Raw genomic sequence first — 15968 nt, forward strand, 5'->3', positions numbered from 1 at the left:
GGGGTCTTGCTAATGCGACATAGCACCCACCAACATTCCACCAGAATCTGAGCTGCAAAATCCAAAAATCACTCCTTCCCTTCTGAGTCCTGCCATGCACCCAACTGGTATTTTTTGGTCACATGTGAGGCATTGCCGTACTCGGGAGAAATTGGGGCACAGATTTTGGGGTGCTTTGTCTCCTTCATTCCTTGTGAAAATGACAAATTTGGAGCCAGAACTGCATTGTTGTGTAAAAAAATTAATTTTTCATTTTCACTGCCCAGTTGTACCACAATTGGTGAAACCCCTGGGGGTTTGAAATGTACACTATACCCCTAGATGAATTCCCTGAGGGGTGTAGTTTGCAAAATGGGGTCACTTGTGGGGGGGTTCCTAACTTTTAGCATCTTATGGTGCCTAGAAACCTACATGGTGCCTAAAAAATAATCTCATAAAAAGGAGGCTCCAAAATCAAGTAGGTGCTCCTTCTATTATGAAGCCTGTGGTTTGGTCAACGTGCACACTAGGGCCACATATAGGATATTTATGAAAACAAAAGAATTGGGGGAATCAATTTTTAGTCACATTTCTCTAGTAAAATGTACTGTGTTCCTTAGAAAAAATGTATTAAAATTGAAAATCTGCAAAAAAAATGAAATTTTGAAATTTCACCTACACTTTGTTTTAATTCCTGTGAAACACCTAAAGGGTTAACAAACTTCCAAAATGCTGTTTTGAATACTGTGAGGGGTGCAGTTTTTGAAATGGCATCATTTATGGGGGTGTCTCACATACAAGTCCCTCAAAGTCACATCAGAACTGAACTGGTCCCTAAAAAAATCAGTGTTTGAAATTTTCTTGAAAATTTGAAAATTTGCTATTCATATTGTAAGCCTCCTAGTGTCCAAAAAAATTAAAAGGAAGTTGAAATAATGATGGCAACATAAAGTAGACATATGGTCTATGTTAGTTATTAACTATTTTGAGTGGTATGATTTCCGACATTTTGGTATTTTTCACAAAAAAACACAGACTGTATCGACGAAAATTTACCACTAACTTGAAGTACAATGTGTCATGAAAAAACAATCTCAAAATCACTGGGATAAGTAAAAGCAAAAAAAAGTTATCCCCACTTAAGTGAAACATGTCAGATTTGAAAAAAATGGCTCTGTCAGGAACGCAAAAACTGGCTGTGTCAGGAAGGGGTTAAAGGAAGGATACAAAAAGGGGCAGATGAGATGGGCCAAGGGCCAATTCTATGTTCCTATGGGCCTAATTCTGGTTGGCTCAGTAAGCTGAGAAGATCGCAGTTTACCAAGCACCAGAGAGCCTGCCCCGGGAATACTCACATCCCACCTCCGATTCCCCTCGAAGTCACATCCCCTTGCATGTCTCCACTGCAGGAGAAATCATTCAATGGTCGCCGACCATCGATTGATTTTTCCTGGATTCGCAAGTAAAAGTCAGTGGAAACGTCCTGTGATGTCAGCCGCCCTCCCCGGGCACACATCGTCCTGCCCGCGTAGCCACTGCCCAGCATCCCCCATCCTCACCAATGTCTGCTCCTGGTCTGCCCCGATCCCTGCAAACAGCTCAATGAATATGCAAATCGCCAAAGCCATTTGCAAAGGGACATACACATAAAAGACCATGTGCGGTCCCTCAACCATAGGCACAGGGCTTAACTTGCAGCAATGTGAGCAGATTAGAATCACCCCCAAGTTTCTAAGGGGTATATTTACTAAGGTGTGGGATTTTAGAAGTGGAATCTTGCCCATAGCATTCAGATTCTACTTAACATGTATCTAGCTGCTTCTAGACTACGATAATAGCTAGATTCTAATTGGTTGCTAAGAGCAAAATCTCCTCTTCTAAAAAACATGCACCTTAGCACATTTACCCCACAGTGTCAAATGGGAGATGAGTGTCCGGGTGTCCCCACAGTGCCCTTATTTGTGAGGTATGATTTTGTAGTTCCGAGTGTCATTAGCAACACTTGTTTCATCTTAATTTACAGCAAGGATATAAAGTTTTCTTTTCCTGCATTAACTTTAGCTTCAGCAGAGACTTCCTCGGATTGGTCAGCAGAGGGCACCAGTGTTCTAGTTTGAAAGTTGTCTGCAGTGTTATATGGGAAATAACACACATTTGACAGCATCAGGGGAAGATTTACTTTGGTAACACATCTTTAGATCATAATGGATATAACTGTCATATATAATGAACATTAGATAGCAATAAATAATATTTTCATGTCACAATTTACACTTAAGTAATATAGGAGGTCATTCTGATTGAATTCACAGCTTTGCGAGCCAACCACACAAAGGTCTACCCGCATGCCGATTTTCACTGCAAATGGAATGTCGGCTACCTTCAAATGATTTCTACAGCGCTCGCAAATCTAAGTCACTCTCGGGTGACTCCGATTTGCTGCGCCCTTGTACGGGAAGAGGACTGGCAGCTGCCTGCCCCTGGCACCCATGTCACAGGTGAATTACCATGGGAATGGCCAGCATTTTCTATTTTACTAGAGAATAATATGTCCCATTGGTGTAGTACACTATGACAAGTGTACTATTTCCTAGTGATTGGCAGGATATCTAGAAGGGGCCATCCCAAATTTACTAGTAACACCACACTTCTGCTAATGCCATTATATTATAGCAGTAACAGAGATTTATATTATTAAAAATAAGCATTATTCCTTGAAAATACTTTGTTTGCTATGGCATGGTGCCCCACTGCAGATCATTCTTCCAGTATCACATGTATTCTCTCTTGTTTCTTTACTCTACTAAAGCTTTTCTGTGCTACTCTTTACTCTATGTTCATTTCTCCGATTGCTCTTGCTAATCTTTTCTCTTTAGTATTGTTCAACCACCTTTCTGCGTTCACCCTTCTCTTCTCCATCCCACTCACCAGATCCTCACATTTAGAGAACAGCCGCTCCTTTGAGTAGGCCTGCAGTGTAGATTGTACAGCACCTTCCCCTGAAGGGGTCCAATTGTATAGCCTTAGTAGGATTTTACACAATGCAATGTGCGACCATGGTACCATGATGTCTGGGTACTCAAATCCCCTCCCTGTGTGTATGCTATTGAGCAGATATGTTACTATGTTAGTCTACATTGACTATTAGATCAGAAAGCAAAATACTGTTATTAATTACGCTGTTTAGGCATTTGTCCAGTTTAATGTTACATTTTTTAAACAAAAAAACGTATACAGTATTACACTATTTGTATTTTTTTCTTTTTCCTTTTGGGTATCATCCCTTTGTGAAAGAAAAGGAACAACATTATTTAACATCTAAGCACCAGAGGAACGCTCCAATATCTGTTTTGGTATCGTATGTTTCTGTTTGATTGAAGTGGTGCTTTAATTTTTTGGTAGCAGTACCTTAGGCTGCTTAATTAGCGCATTATCCATTGGTTAATCAACTACCTGTTTTCTGTTTTCAAAGACCAGCCTGCTAGTGGGCAAGATAAAGATGAATGTTAAATACAAAGACCAATTGCACAGACTTTATTTCCATGTGCTGCATGTAAGTGATATGGCTTTATGGAGTTAAGAGATATTCTGGAAAATCAAATTCTATTGGAATTTCATCTATAAGATACCATTTTCGCAGCCACACATGGACATGGACATCATTAAAAAAAATAATACAACAGGTGCTAGAGAGTGCCCAACCTGCTTTTTGATAAGCTTAGGTTCCACATTTATCTGGAACCTAATGCCACCCACAAATTTAGCTACTGTAGGTACATTCCGTTTTGTATACCAACCAGACCTGAGTGGATTAAGAATGAATACAAATATCCTCAAAACGTTAGACAAATAATGCACAAAATACAACAGCAGCTGATCTGAAGTTAGACCCCCTAATAACCGACTTCCCCTAGTCGGTAGGTAAAGAATTTTTTTTTGGGGGGGGGGGGGGAAATCCAAAGATATGATCAGGGGTCAATCCTCAACAGACAGCGCTTGAATATCTACCACACATAAGCGTGTCCTCTTCTCCGTAACAGACAAGTTAAAGGGAGGGGTAGCCAGACCTCAGGAAACTCTTCAGCACTTAATAGATATAGTATTTTACTCCCATAGACGATTTTTGGTATTCCGATTGGGATTCCTGCAGTCAATTTTCCAGCATTGGAATCCTGAGATATTCAGAGTTTCTGTGCCGCTGTTGTGAGGGCAGCCGGGATGCTGGCATCAGTATACTGTTAACCGCATTCTGACACGCCACCGTGGGTACAGCTACATGCACTCTAAATAACTGACAGGTCAACATTGACAGAAGCTTAACATGACTCATTTGCGTTTTTTGGTGTCTATGTCGACATACATCGTCATGGACACTGTACCACGTCCACTCGCATGATGCGCTGCGCTCACCATGCTTCGGGCACTATAATATTTGTGCTCTATGCCCAATTGGATAGTAAAGTGTAAACCAAGTCGGTCTAAACAAAAAAAAAAACTCATGTCGACCATGTCCATGTCAACCTTCAGCTTGTTTCAACCTTCTTCATTGTCGACTTAAGGTATTTTGACCATTCTTAAGTGTTGACCTAGCCCACTGTCGACTAATAGTGGTTGACCTGGTGACGGGGGACCTACACATTGTCAATCCAGGGCACAAATACCATATTTACTCTGGTATAAATGATCACAGGAATTTTTTTAATACTGGATACCAAGGCAATAGTTTGGTAATTATTATGTTATCCATGGACAGATCCAGTGTTTTTGACCCAAAAACAGATTTATTTTTTGCTGGCACAAAAGAAAAATTAAATTGGATCAAATTAACCTTCAAAAAAGTAAACAAAAATATACAAAAGAAAAAAAAAACATTATTAACTTCTGGGAAATGTTAGACTATTTGAATATTCCCCTTAGTTATCTAAAGTTTATAGAAGCTTACCATTAGATTTGACCTTCAAATGACAGCACAGATATTTAAATTGACTACTTTACCCATGTCCCAATACACAGAGTACCTGGGTTTTAAGTGTCATTATACTTATGGAGGACAAAAGTAATAGATATACAGTAGTAGAATAATGACTCATTACATATAAATGAAATCATGGTTCTTTGGAAAATGTTCCTTATTCTGCTTTCGGAATTACATTAGTTCTACATTCATTTAGGGAGATTAACCCCAGACACTACATGAATAAGAAAATTAATCGTTTATATTCTAAAAAAAAAAAAAAAAAAACATTGAATTTGATGACAGCTTTATTTTGTGTGTGCATAGTATTATAGCATTAGCAACTGATGTATGTCTAGTTCAAAGCTGAAAGAAGTTGAGCAAGATGCTTAAAGCATGTGTCAAAATAGAAAGATTAAAAGAATGAGTGTGGATTTTGCTTTGAACAGCCAGCCTTGTGTTTTTATACATGGTTATTATAATTTAAGCATTAATTCATCAATGTATCATACCATTGACCATAGTATTCTACCAACACATGTGATTAATGTAAAAATGATAGTACACTGTTATATAGACTATGGTAAAATCAACTGAAATTAAACGGCATATATTTTCTTGTATGTAAAGGTCCTAATAGTCCAGATATTCTTCTTAACTTTATACTTGTAAGGAGCACAATTTTATCATTTACTTTCAATATTAAACCCCCCATGGTGGTGAAAAGTAAAACACTGTAATAGAAAGCAGTGTGTAATGATTCATGTCCATAAAGCTTACCTCAGCAATACCGATTTTAACCATTCTAGGGCTTAAGGAACCCTATTAAAACCCTCACATCTGTTACCACTGTCTGTGAAGACCATCTCAAGATGAAGTTATCCAGCAATGATAAGCAAATAATTTTGTCACTTAATAAACTGCAGAAAGCCTCCCCAAACATGTATACGAGAAGGGCAACAATGGCACTAAATAGGTGTGCACCATAAGAACCTTCTGGTACTGTAAATTGAGAGAAGACACCATTCTTTTGTAAAAACAATGGCAAATGTGCTTAACTTGTACACTTAAAGGGGGAAATTTACTAAAGGAAATTTGTAAAAAAATAGGTGTATTTGTATCCAGAAATACACTTATTTTTGACATTTACTATGCCGAAAATATGACAATTCGTATTCGTAATGATGTGCTATCAATACGAATACGAATTGCCGTATTTTCGGGATAGTAAATGTCAAAAATAAGTGAATTTCTGAATACAAATACACCTATTTTTTACAAATTTCCTTTAGTAAATTTCCCCCAAAATGTTTAGTAGTCTGTCTTCCCTTAGGAGCACCAGACTTTATACCAGACAATGAGATAACCATAGAAAGTCCTGTTGAAATGTAGTATTTATAGTAAGCAAAAGCTGCCCAGTTTCTAAACCTCAATTGATGATTTCACTGTGACCATTGATTTGTGGATGGTATGTGGAGAATGACAGATTGATCCCAAGATTTGAATGAAATAATCTCCAGAATCTAGAAATAAACTGAGAAACAATATTTTCTAAAATGTAGTGTAGTCTGACTATAGATCTGTAATGCCAGAGTTATAGCAGAAAGTAATCCAGCGAAAGGCACATAATGGCTAATATTACAGAATTCATCACTGAGCATACGGGGCTAGTTGGACAATATATGAAATGGTAAATGTATTCATGGCCTTCTGAGTACTGTGTCAAGATTAGACCTCATGAATTCTTCCCCTGCAACTTGTTGCTCTGCAGAGTTGTTCCAAGATGGGTAATGAGGAAGGGATGATCAGACTGTGTAGCCTATTCTGATTGCTTTGCAATCAGAATATGCTTGCACGAGGTCCGATGGTGCGAATAGTGGGTTCACTGGGTGCACGCACCCAGGACAGCAGGCAGGGGGCAGAGAGTGGCGTGGGGTGCTGGGCAGGCACACTAGCATATGGGAACGCCCAGCGTTTCATGGGCGTTCCCATATGAGAATGTGACATGGGTGCGGGGGGTGGGCAGCTGACATCACTGGTCAGCTGCCTGCCCTATCCTTGCATGGGGCACCCGCAGTTCAGAATCACCATATAGGTGTCTCTGAACTGCGAGTACTGGAGAAATCATTTGATGTTGCTGACCATCGAATGATTTCTCCCCGCCTGCGAATGGATGATTATGTAAATCATTCATTTGCAGGCACATGTGTGAGGGGGGGCAGGGCGTGGATGGCACTGCAGGCGGCGTCTAATGGACCAGCAGTTTTTTTTTAAAGAAACACCTTTAGCCATGTATGTAGGCCAATGCTATAATTTACAGTGATAAGTCTTCCATTAAGGTTGTAAAAAATAAGTACAAAGTGTAATAATGGAAAGAGATAAATGTAAATACTGTATGTGGCTTTAGAAGGATTATTATAAACACAGGGGCTGTGTGGGATGTCAGCCAAACTTGTAGGTTTGTCTTTTTTAAAGAGACAATCATTTACAAGGCAAAACCATGCATTGTAAATGATTGCCCCTTTAAATAACCTCAGAGTTTAGCTGGCATACTGCATGGCAGCCGAACTTGAAGGCTATTACATTTGGCCATTTGTCTTTTTTTTTGTAAAGGTCAATTAATTGGACTTAGATGTAATTAAATAATTTTATTATTCATAGATTTTTTTTTTGTAATGAAACACAACATTTGTTTTTCGTCTTATCACACCACTTAAAAATCTCTGGAATTGTAGACATTGACAAATGAAGAGAGTTTAATCTAGTGCAGAGAAGGTAAGAAGCAAACAGTTTGAAAAGAGCACAAAAGTCCATTTGACATTTTCACAATTCCTATGCTGACATTTTATGTCCGGAAAGATTTAATGGAAGATGACAACAAGAGATCAGGTCACAAAATTAGGAAATTTTAAGAGATCCAAAGGATAATCATTATATTGTTAGAAACAAATAATCTGATGGAACAGTTGGTATAGTTCATTCAGGAAAGGTTTTCTAATGTCTTTTTCCATCTCCTGTCTTAATGACTTCTTTGAAATCACCATATCATTCTAACCTTTTATTTTCTACTTTAAAAGTTTGAATGGAAAAGGTTTTTTAAAAAAATGCTGATAACAAATTCATGTTCATTTCCCTATTATTTTGAATTAAAAATGTGCAAGTATTACCACCTTGCCACCTGACTATTGTAGTCTTCAGTAGTAGAGACCTCTGTTGGTTTTTCTTCCTTGTGAGGTTGATGGGCCTTATGTTCCCGCAGAAGCCTCCTTGCTTCCTTTCTTTTCTCCCTCTTTCTCTGATGCTCTCGTTGTCTAGTATACTGGAAGCGCTGTAAGAAAAGGTCCTTAGCATATTCATAAAGCTGCATATCTAAATAGTTAAGATCCTTTATCCGTTCACGGGACCATTCATCAATGTCCACATTTGAAGCCCTGGTAGTATTGAACTGTGTGAACGGAGAAATAAATTTAAGATTGAATGTCATCTCAAACAGGTATTGTGTTTTTCTTTGAAACTCAGTCAAGCCGTAAAAAGCCATGTTTTTAAGGTTATTCTTGGCACTCTGCAGAAGAATATCATTCCGTTCACTTTCATTCATAAATGTCAAGTTGTAACACCCAACTAGGCTAAGGTCAGCAAGCATCCGTACTTGACGGTTATTAGCCAGGTTGTAGCTACAGTCCATGAATTCCTGTAATGTAACTCCAGACCAGTCATCCCCGATATAACATGTAGGCAACTCATCAGGGGTGGGACTTCTTCCATCACAGACATGGAGTGAGGCTTTCCAAGTTGCTCCTCTCTGGACATGTTTCCATTCACTCAGGTAACGGGATACCGGATCCCTCAGCATTGTAATATAGTAGAAGTTTCTAGAAGAGACAATAGATAAATATATTACTACAATAATCCAATGCATAAAACACATTCACCCAAGAATAACACGACTGCAAGGCTTGGTAGCATATGCCAAAATATAAAGAAAATGATCCATTCTTTAGGACTACATAAAGAGGACTAAAGTGTAACAATGTAGCATTTCCAATGGAATTATCTTATATAGAAACAGCATAAATCATATTAATGGATGAACAGCACCAATACTTTAATGTACAAGAATCCACATGTAAGCTGACATTTCACAATTTTGTATGCTGGCATTTATAAACATAGCTATTTGGGAAAATTAGATCTAATACTTAATATGACAAACATTTTAGCAGCAGTTCAGAATAATTTCAGATAATATGCACTTTATAAGCAGAAAATGTAAATGTGTTATTTGTCTGCTAAGAGAAGCCTCTGAAGAATCTGAACTACAGATAAGCCAAGTTGCAGTGGAATTTGTTGTCAATCACTTTCTGCAGCAACACAATCCTTTTTTATAGAGGTGTTACTGTAGGTTCCGCTTATGCCTTCAATGTTGTATTTATAAATTCTGTCTTTTGCAGAATCTATAGTCTATAAAGAAGGGACAATGATGTTGCATGGTTGGGGGGAAATTCTGCATGGAACCCTTATGGCCAAATGCTTCAGGAGAAACTTTTAGTTTATGCTTAGTATAAGGATATCATGAAATCTGGTCAATTTGTGACTTACAAGGTATTTATTAACACTTTGAGTGCCAAGTGAAATTGTCAAAATAGGTGTTAACATTGCCAAGCAAACAATTATATTCATCATAATGACCTGTAATGTTAACCTTAAATACAGGAAATATAGTCTTTATTTACACATTTTTTATTTGAATTTATATAACAAATGTGGGGGATGCTGGCATTTTTTGCAGATATTTTGCGCATCTCTCACAAAGATGTTGGCATTCAAAGGGTTACTCATCTATATGTATGTCTAGTGTCTGTGTGGCTCCAAAACACTTCCATCTGCTGGTAGCGAGTGAAACTACATCTACTAGCTTTAGAAGCATTTGCTTTGAGCAGACTTCGACTGCCAGCTGCTGGCAGCAAGTGAAACTACATCTACCAGCTTTGGAAGCATTTGCTTTGAGCGGTCTTACACTGCCATCTGCTGGCATCAAGTGAAACTACATCTACTAGCTTTCGAAGCATCTGCTATTCCTCAGCAATACCTGTCATAAGATGTAATTATGCGATTCTTACTGTTAAGGAAACACTTTAGTAAATGAATCATGCAATGCAAATATAAGTACACATTTCCACAGAGGTGCTTCATGAAATAATAAGGCAATTAACATGCTGTCTTGACAAAATAAGGTATCTGGGCTGGGCTGCATCAGATTACGGTGGGGGCCACATCTGATCCTCATTATAAACAGAGAAATTGCATGCAGCACTTGTTTTTGGGAAGATTGCTAGGTTCTAGAACAGTCGTGGGCAATAAGAGACCCTCCAGCTGTTGATGAACTACACATCACAGCATGCCTTGCCTTAGTTTTGTTATTTGGTCATGCTGAAACTAATGCAAGGCATGCTGGGATGTGTAGTTCATCAACAGCTGAATGGCCGCTTATTGCCCACCCCTGTTCTAGAAGCTGCCACACAGGGACCCATGGTTCCTTTCTCCAGCTTTGAAACCATGGAAAAGGCTTAAGTGACTTTGAAAGAAAGAAATTCTCTGTTTGAGGCAAACAGTGCATGGCATTAGATGCAGTGATTATACTGGCAAACTTGTTGATGTTACAAAGAATAATAACTGAGGGGATGCTTGCATTTGATGTATAAAGCAACTTGGTTGAAATGTGGATAAAAATGCTTACTACCTCTCTGTGATACATTGGTTTCACATGAAAGGCAAATCAAACTAGCAAGTGTGAGGTAGTCATCCACAATCAGCACACTCCCAGCCAGTGGTGGCAGATTTAGCCCTCTTGGGGCCTTTGGCAAGATAACAGTTTGGGGTCCTCCTCCCTCCAACCATCTATAGCATTACATTTTTGCTGCTGATTACATGCAGCATCAATAGAGTACCTTTGCGCGTGCACAGTTTACCGATAAATGCTTATCTGCATGAACATTGGCATTGTGTAAAAGTCTGAAGGCCATATGTATCAAACTTAAAAAGTGATAAAATGGAGAGTGATAAACAATTAGCCAATCAGCTAACTGCCATGGTATATGTAGGCTGGGTTTGAAAAATTACAAGTAGGAGCTGATTGGCTGGTTGTTTATCACTCTCCACTCTCCACTTGACACATCTGGCACTGAATCAGGATATTTTGAAAGGAGGCTTAATGCCTATGTCATATTTGAAGTAAAATGACTGCCCACATACAGTGGACGAATTCATTTTGTGTTGTCAAATAATTTTTTATTCTATCAAAGAACAGCGAAGGGACTTTGGGACTGTGATGTCATAGTGTCACGTGATACAATGCACCAATAGGAATGTTTTGAATGGCCAGGATATCTTTATGGGGCTCCTTGGTACATGTTGGACCCTAAGCAGGTGCTTTGAGGAAAATCTTGTCTTCAGGCTGGGAGGCAGGTAGAGACTGCTGCCTTTAATTCACCATCAGAACTGCTGGGCAACATTATCTCCCTGACTCCCATTTATAGCAGCCCACTGTGCCTATATGTTAATATAGCCCTGGATAGTGCAGAGGTAATTGGCTGATGCAACAATGTGGTGATGACTATCAGCAGCATTATCTAGAACTAATGGGCAATTGTACAATGGCAGTTATTCAGATCTGATTGCAGTACAAATTTGTTCACAAAATGAGCAAAACCATGTGCACTGCAGGTGGGGCAGATGTAACATGTATAGAGAGAGTTAAACTTGGGTGGGGTGTGTTGAAACTGAAATCTAAATTGGAGTGCACAGAAACAAAATAACTCACACAAATCTAACTCTCTCTATACATATTACATCTTCCCCACCTGCAGTGCACATGGTTTTGCCCATTTTGAGAACAAATTTGTACTGCGATCTGAGCTGAATAAGGGCCTATGACCTATCCAGCTGATAGTCCCTACATTATTAGCATTGCTGCTAAAAAATTTGTAAGTTTTATACATTTACAGTATTCACTCACTTATTTGACATTTCAAATTAAACTACTGCAGAAAAAAAGGTTTTGTCTACGATAATTTTTAAGAAAAATATCTGATGTTTCTATTTAATTTGCATTATTTTGTATTGACTTAAATTTCGCATCGAAAATGTGACATTCACAGTTATTAACAACTGCTATATCCTGGCAATATTGTGACATGTGTGGGATCACTACACATTAACCAGTGTTACTTCTGCTGGTAATAATACATCAATCATTGTGATTGAGCCATTGAGGTTGTACTGATTGAGGACCACAATAATTCTCTGTGTCCTTGGGCGTGAATCACATTGTAGATTACTGAGAATGACAAGTGTAAAGTAAGACACGTATAACTTGAGTTATAACTGTACTGTCAGATAGTAGGTTTTTCCTTTAATTTCCCCACTATTTGTTTGCAAATAGACCGACCTAGCATGATAATTATATATTTGAACAGTAACTAAGGTATACCTCCCAACATTGGGCCCAAGGGAAGAGAAACACGTGCCTTAGCAGCAAGGCCTATATGGCCTATATGCGCGATGCTCTCGCGAGGCAACACCCCCTTTTATGCTGCTGCGGGGGCAATGCCAGTGGCTCTGTGAGGTGTTGACCATGCCCCAGCCCTCTGGCTGCAGGAATAGACGCTGTGTGCATGTGCATAGCGTCTATTCATGGATGACAAGGGGGACTCCCAACTACAGATGGGGCAGGTCCCATCCTGGCTGGCGGATCGCCAGAACGTCCGCACTGGCGACCCGCCAGCAGCCGCGCCAGCGAATACACTAAGACGCGCGTGCGTCTCACGCGCACGCGCATCTCAGTCTCCGTCGCCAGCGCGACGGAAACCCTGTCCGTCTCCGCCTCAGGGAGACGGACAGGGTTAGGGGGGGTTAGGGGGGATGCGGGCAGGCGGCGGGGACCCCGGGTTACCGCCGGCAAGCCGGCGGGGACCCGGGGGAACGGATGGAAGCGCCGTCGGAAGGGGACAAGCGCGCTTCTCGTGCGCGCGCGTCCCCTTCTCACCATCGCCATGGCGCTGGTGGGGGATGGCGGCTGGCGACGCCAGCGCCATCCCCTGCCAAGATGGGACCTGCCCCATCTGTACCCTCCTGTTGCGGGACACTGCCTGCCCCAGACGGGACGTGGGAACGTCCCAAAAAACAGGATGTTCCCATGAAAAGTGGGACAGTTGGAGGTAAGACTCATTCTTTAATGAACAAAACCATGTGTAGGTGAGATTCCTTTGCTATTTGACTTAAGATTCGATTGCTATGCAATCTTTGCTAACTCTGTACTATTGACATACAATTCATGCTATCTACATTCTAATGCTGTGTATATAATGTGTGGGCTCTACATTGTGGTATAATGAGAAGGAATTGCAGTGTTACATAATGTGTAGTCACTGCAGTGTAGCATAATGTGATGGCATTCCATTGTGGTGTAATGGAACACTAGTGGTTCTGCTTTAGAACAAATTTGAAGAAAAGTTATCTTAAGACTAAACTGTACTCGCATTTGTTTGGTAGGAAACTTATATCACTGATTCTACCATGGCATTATGTGTATAAGAGGCACTACTGTGTGGGGTGATGTGAATAACGGATACTACCATGTGGTGTAATGTAAATAATACACACTACTGTGGGGCATAATGTGATTAACAGACACTACTATGCTGTATAATACGAAATGATACTATTCTGTGCCCATCTTCCTTCACCGTAAAGTCACAACTCCATGTACTGTATTCCACTAAGGGGTGCAAAATATTTATTTGCTTACCAAAAAATTAAGCTCTGGCCTGCAGAGATGCACAAAATGGGGCAGCTGCACCCAAATTTGATCTACATTCTGGACAGCCAGTGCTACACATCTAGTCCCAACTAAAAAAACAATGAAGCTAGCCAACCAACACAATCTCCCCACAGTGACTAAGGGCCATATTCTAGTTCACTCTTAGAGGCAAATTCCTTCTTAGCTGGACAAAACCATGTGCACTGCAGGTGAGGCAGATGTAACATGTGCAGAGAGAATTAGATTTGGGTGGGGTTTTTCTTCAAAGTGAGATCTATATTGCAGTGTAAAAATAAAGCAGTTAGTATATTCTCTGCACAGAAACAATATAACTCACCCAAATCTAAATCTCTCTGCACATGTTACATCTGCCCCACCTGCAGTGCACATGGTTTTGTCCAGCTAAGAAGGAATTGGCCTCTAAGAGTGAACTAGAAAAAGGCCCTAAGAGTATATTTACTTTAATTTGATTGTAATGTAAATATATATTATACCACATTGTTCTTTGATTCAATTGTAGCAGAAGGGGTGGGGATAAGGGGGGGAGGAGGGGCTCCAGAGGTAAAATTGCGCCAGGCCCCAAGATTTCTCTTGTGCCCTTGTTGACAGAGGCTGTATACATATCTTAGCCAATGCTAATGGTACACTAGTATGCACTATACACTAATGTTTTAATGGTGACTCCAAATATACTAGTTAGTTTTACATTAAAAGTATTGAATTGCTTTATTTCCATATGTGACCCTTTACAATTGTTTTCTAACCTGCCTTTACAAGTCTATTGCAAGTTCATTTCAATTTCTGGAGGTATAACTGATATATTCTGGGAAGAGCTTTCTGATAAGAATATTGTTTTCACTGCTGAGAAGCCATTTAGGAATAGAATACCTGAATTATTAAAACAGCAATTTTATGATGAAAGGTATTTTGGAAGGGTGTAAATCTCAGAACTAACAATGAAATGCTTAAATCAGCATTTGTTCTTGATGTTAAATAAATTAAGTGAAATTAAATGAATCCTTAAGATGAGACATTGCAAAATAATAAGCTTGGCTTTAGACACTTAGGACTAGGCTTCAAAAAGTGAAAAAGTGGAGCCAATCAGCTCCTAACTGCCATGCAAAAGACTGGGTTTTAAAATGACAGTTAAGGGCAGATTGGCTGGCTTTTTATCACCCTGCACTTTTTCACTTTTTGAAGCTTGATACATCTGGCCCATACTACATTATAGTGTAAATGTCCAAAAGAGGGGACAAAGGAAGAACAAGACAGGGTTTTTGGGGCACGCTTAAATGAAAATTAGAAAGGTAAGGTAAATGGCAATAGGATTAATATATAACTTTTAATAGAATTCACTTAAAATAAGTATGCACGTCAAAACGGCGGCGTCAAGAATATGAGAATTGTAGACAACAGACGATATGTCAAGACTACAAGACAAAAACAATAAATGTTAGATAACAAAAAAATATTATTAAATTATTTACTATAATAGTAAGTAATGATCTCTGCTGGTTGGCGAAGATTTTTAACACCTGGGGGACCACCCCCAATTTAGTGGGACGTCAGAAAATAGAATAGTATGGTATCATGCACGTATATATCACTGATTGATGTAAATTAATAGTAGGTAGTCGGAGAGGAAATAAAGGAAGGAAAAAGAAGAATAGAGCAGTGGTCTCTACTGGGGTGCCTGATGTTGTGTAGTCACCTGATGCTGATACGACACCAAATATTCCCCATCAGTCCCCCAATGGGTACTGATCTGGCCAATGACTGTTTAGCTGCTGAGATCGGACGAGATCAGGCGGCTCAGTGATGTATGGTCGTATACTCTATCTGGCGGAGCAACACAGGGATTGCATGTTGGACCGACAGACACTTCTGCTTTCCAGGGGCAGCTAAAAACCACAGCCTGTTACGTGAAGTATTGCAGGATGGGTCTAGTCTTAACCATGGATGAGAGAGTGATGAATAGTGGAGATGACAGGTATTGAGAATATTGCAATTTAACAGGTCCTTCTGCTATCCTCCATCATATGATAATATCAGATGGAGGTTGAGAGTGATGACCTGGTAGTGCTCAGCTCAAGAAATAGAGGATCAAGAGGTTGGTAGGTGATGGAGGGATGAATGTGCCCCCCCTATCCGGACGGTCTAACTGGTGACATGAAGGAGTTACATGAACACCAGAGTAGATTTGGGGGTTGTGTTGTA

At 39.7% G+C, this 15968-nt stretch overlaps 1 protein-coding gene across 1 annotated transcript in view; it reads right to left on the reverse strand.

Annotated features, from left to right (window-relative positions):
• Positions 1–7566: 7566 nt before the first annotated feature.
• The window catches only part of HS6ST3 (heparan sulfate 6-O-sulfotransferase 3), a 504274-nt gene continuing 495872 nt past the window's right edge, over positions 7567–15968 (reverse strand). The window contains exon 2 of the mRNA XM_083168783.1: positions 7567–8805. Within this exon, the coding sequence (XP_083024909.1) occupies positions 8097–8805 (709 nt within the window). The 3' untranslated portion in view covers positions 7567–8096. The remainder of the gene's footprint in view (positions 8806–15968) is intronic.

This window comes from Crinia signifera, chromosome 2 (genome assembly GCF_055691185.1).
Source record: "Crinia signifera chromosome 2, ASM5569118v1, whole genome shotgun sequence".
Lineage (NCBI taxonomy): Eukaryota > Metazoa > Chordata > Amphibia > Anura > Myobatrachidae > Crinia > Crinia signifera.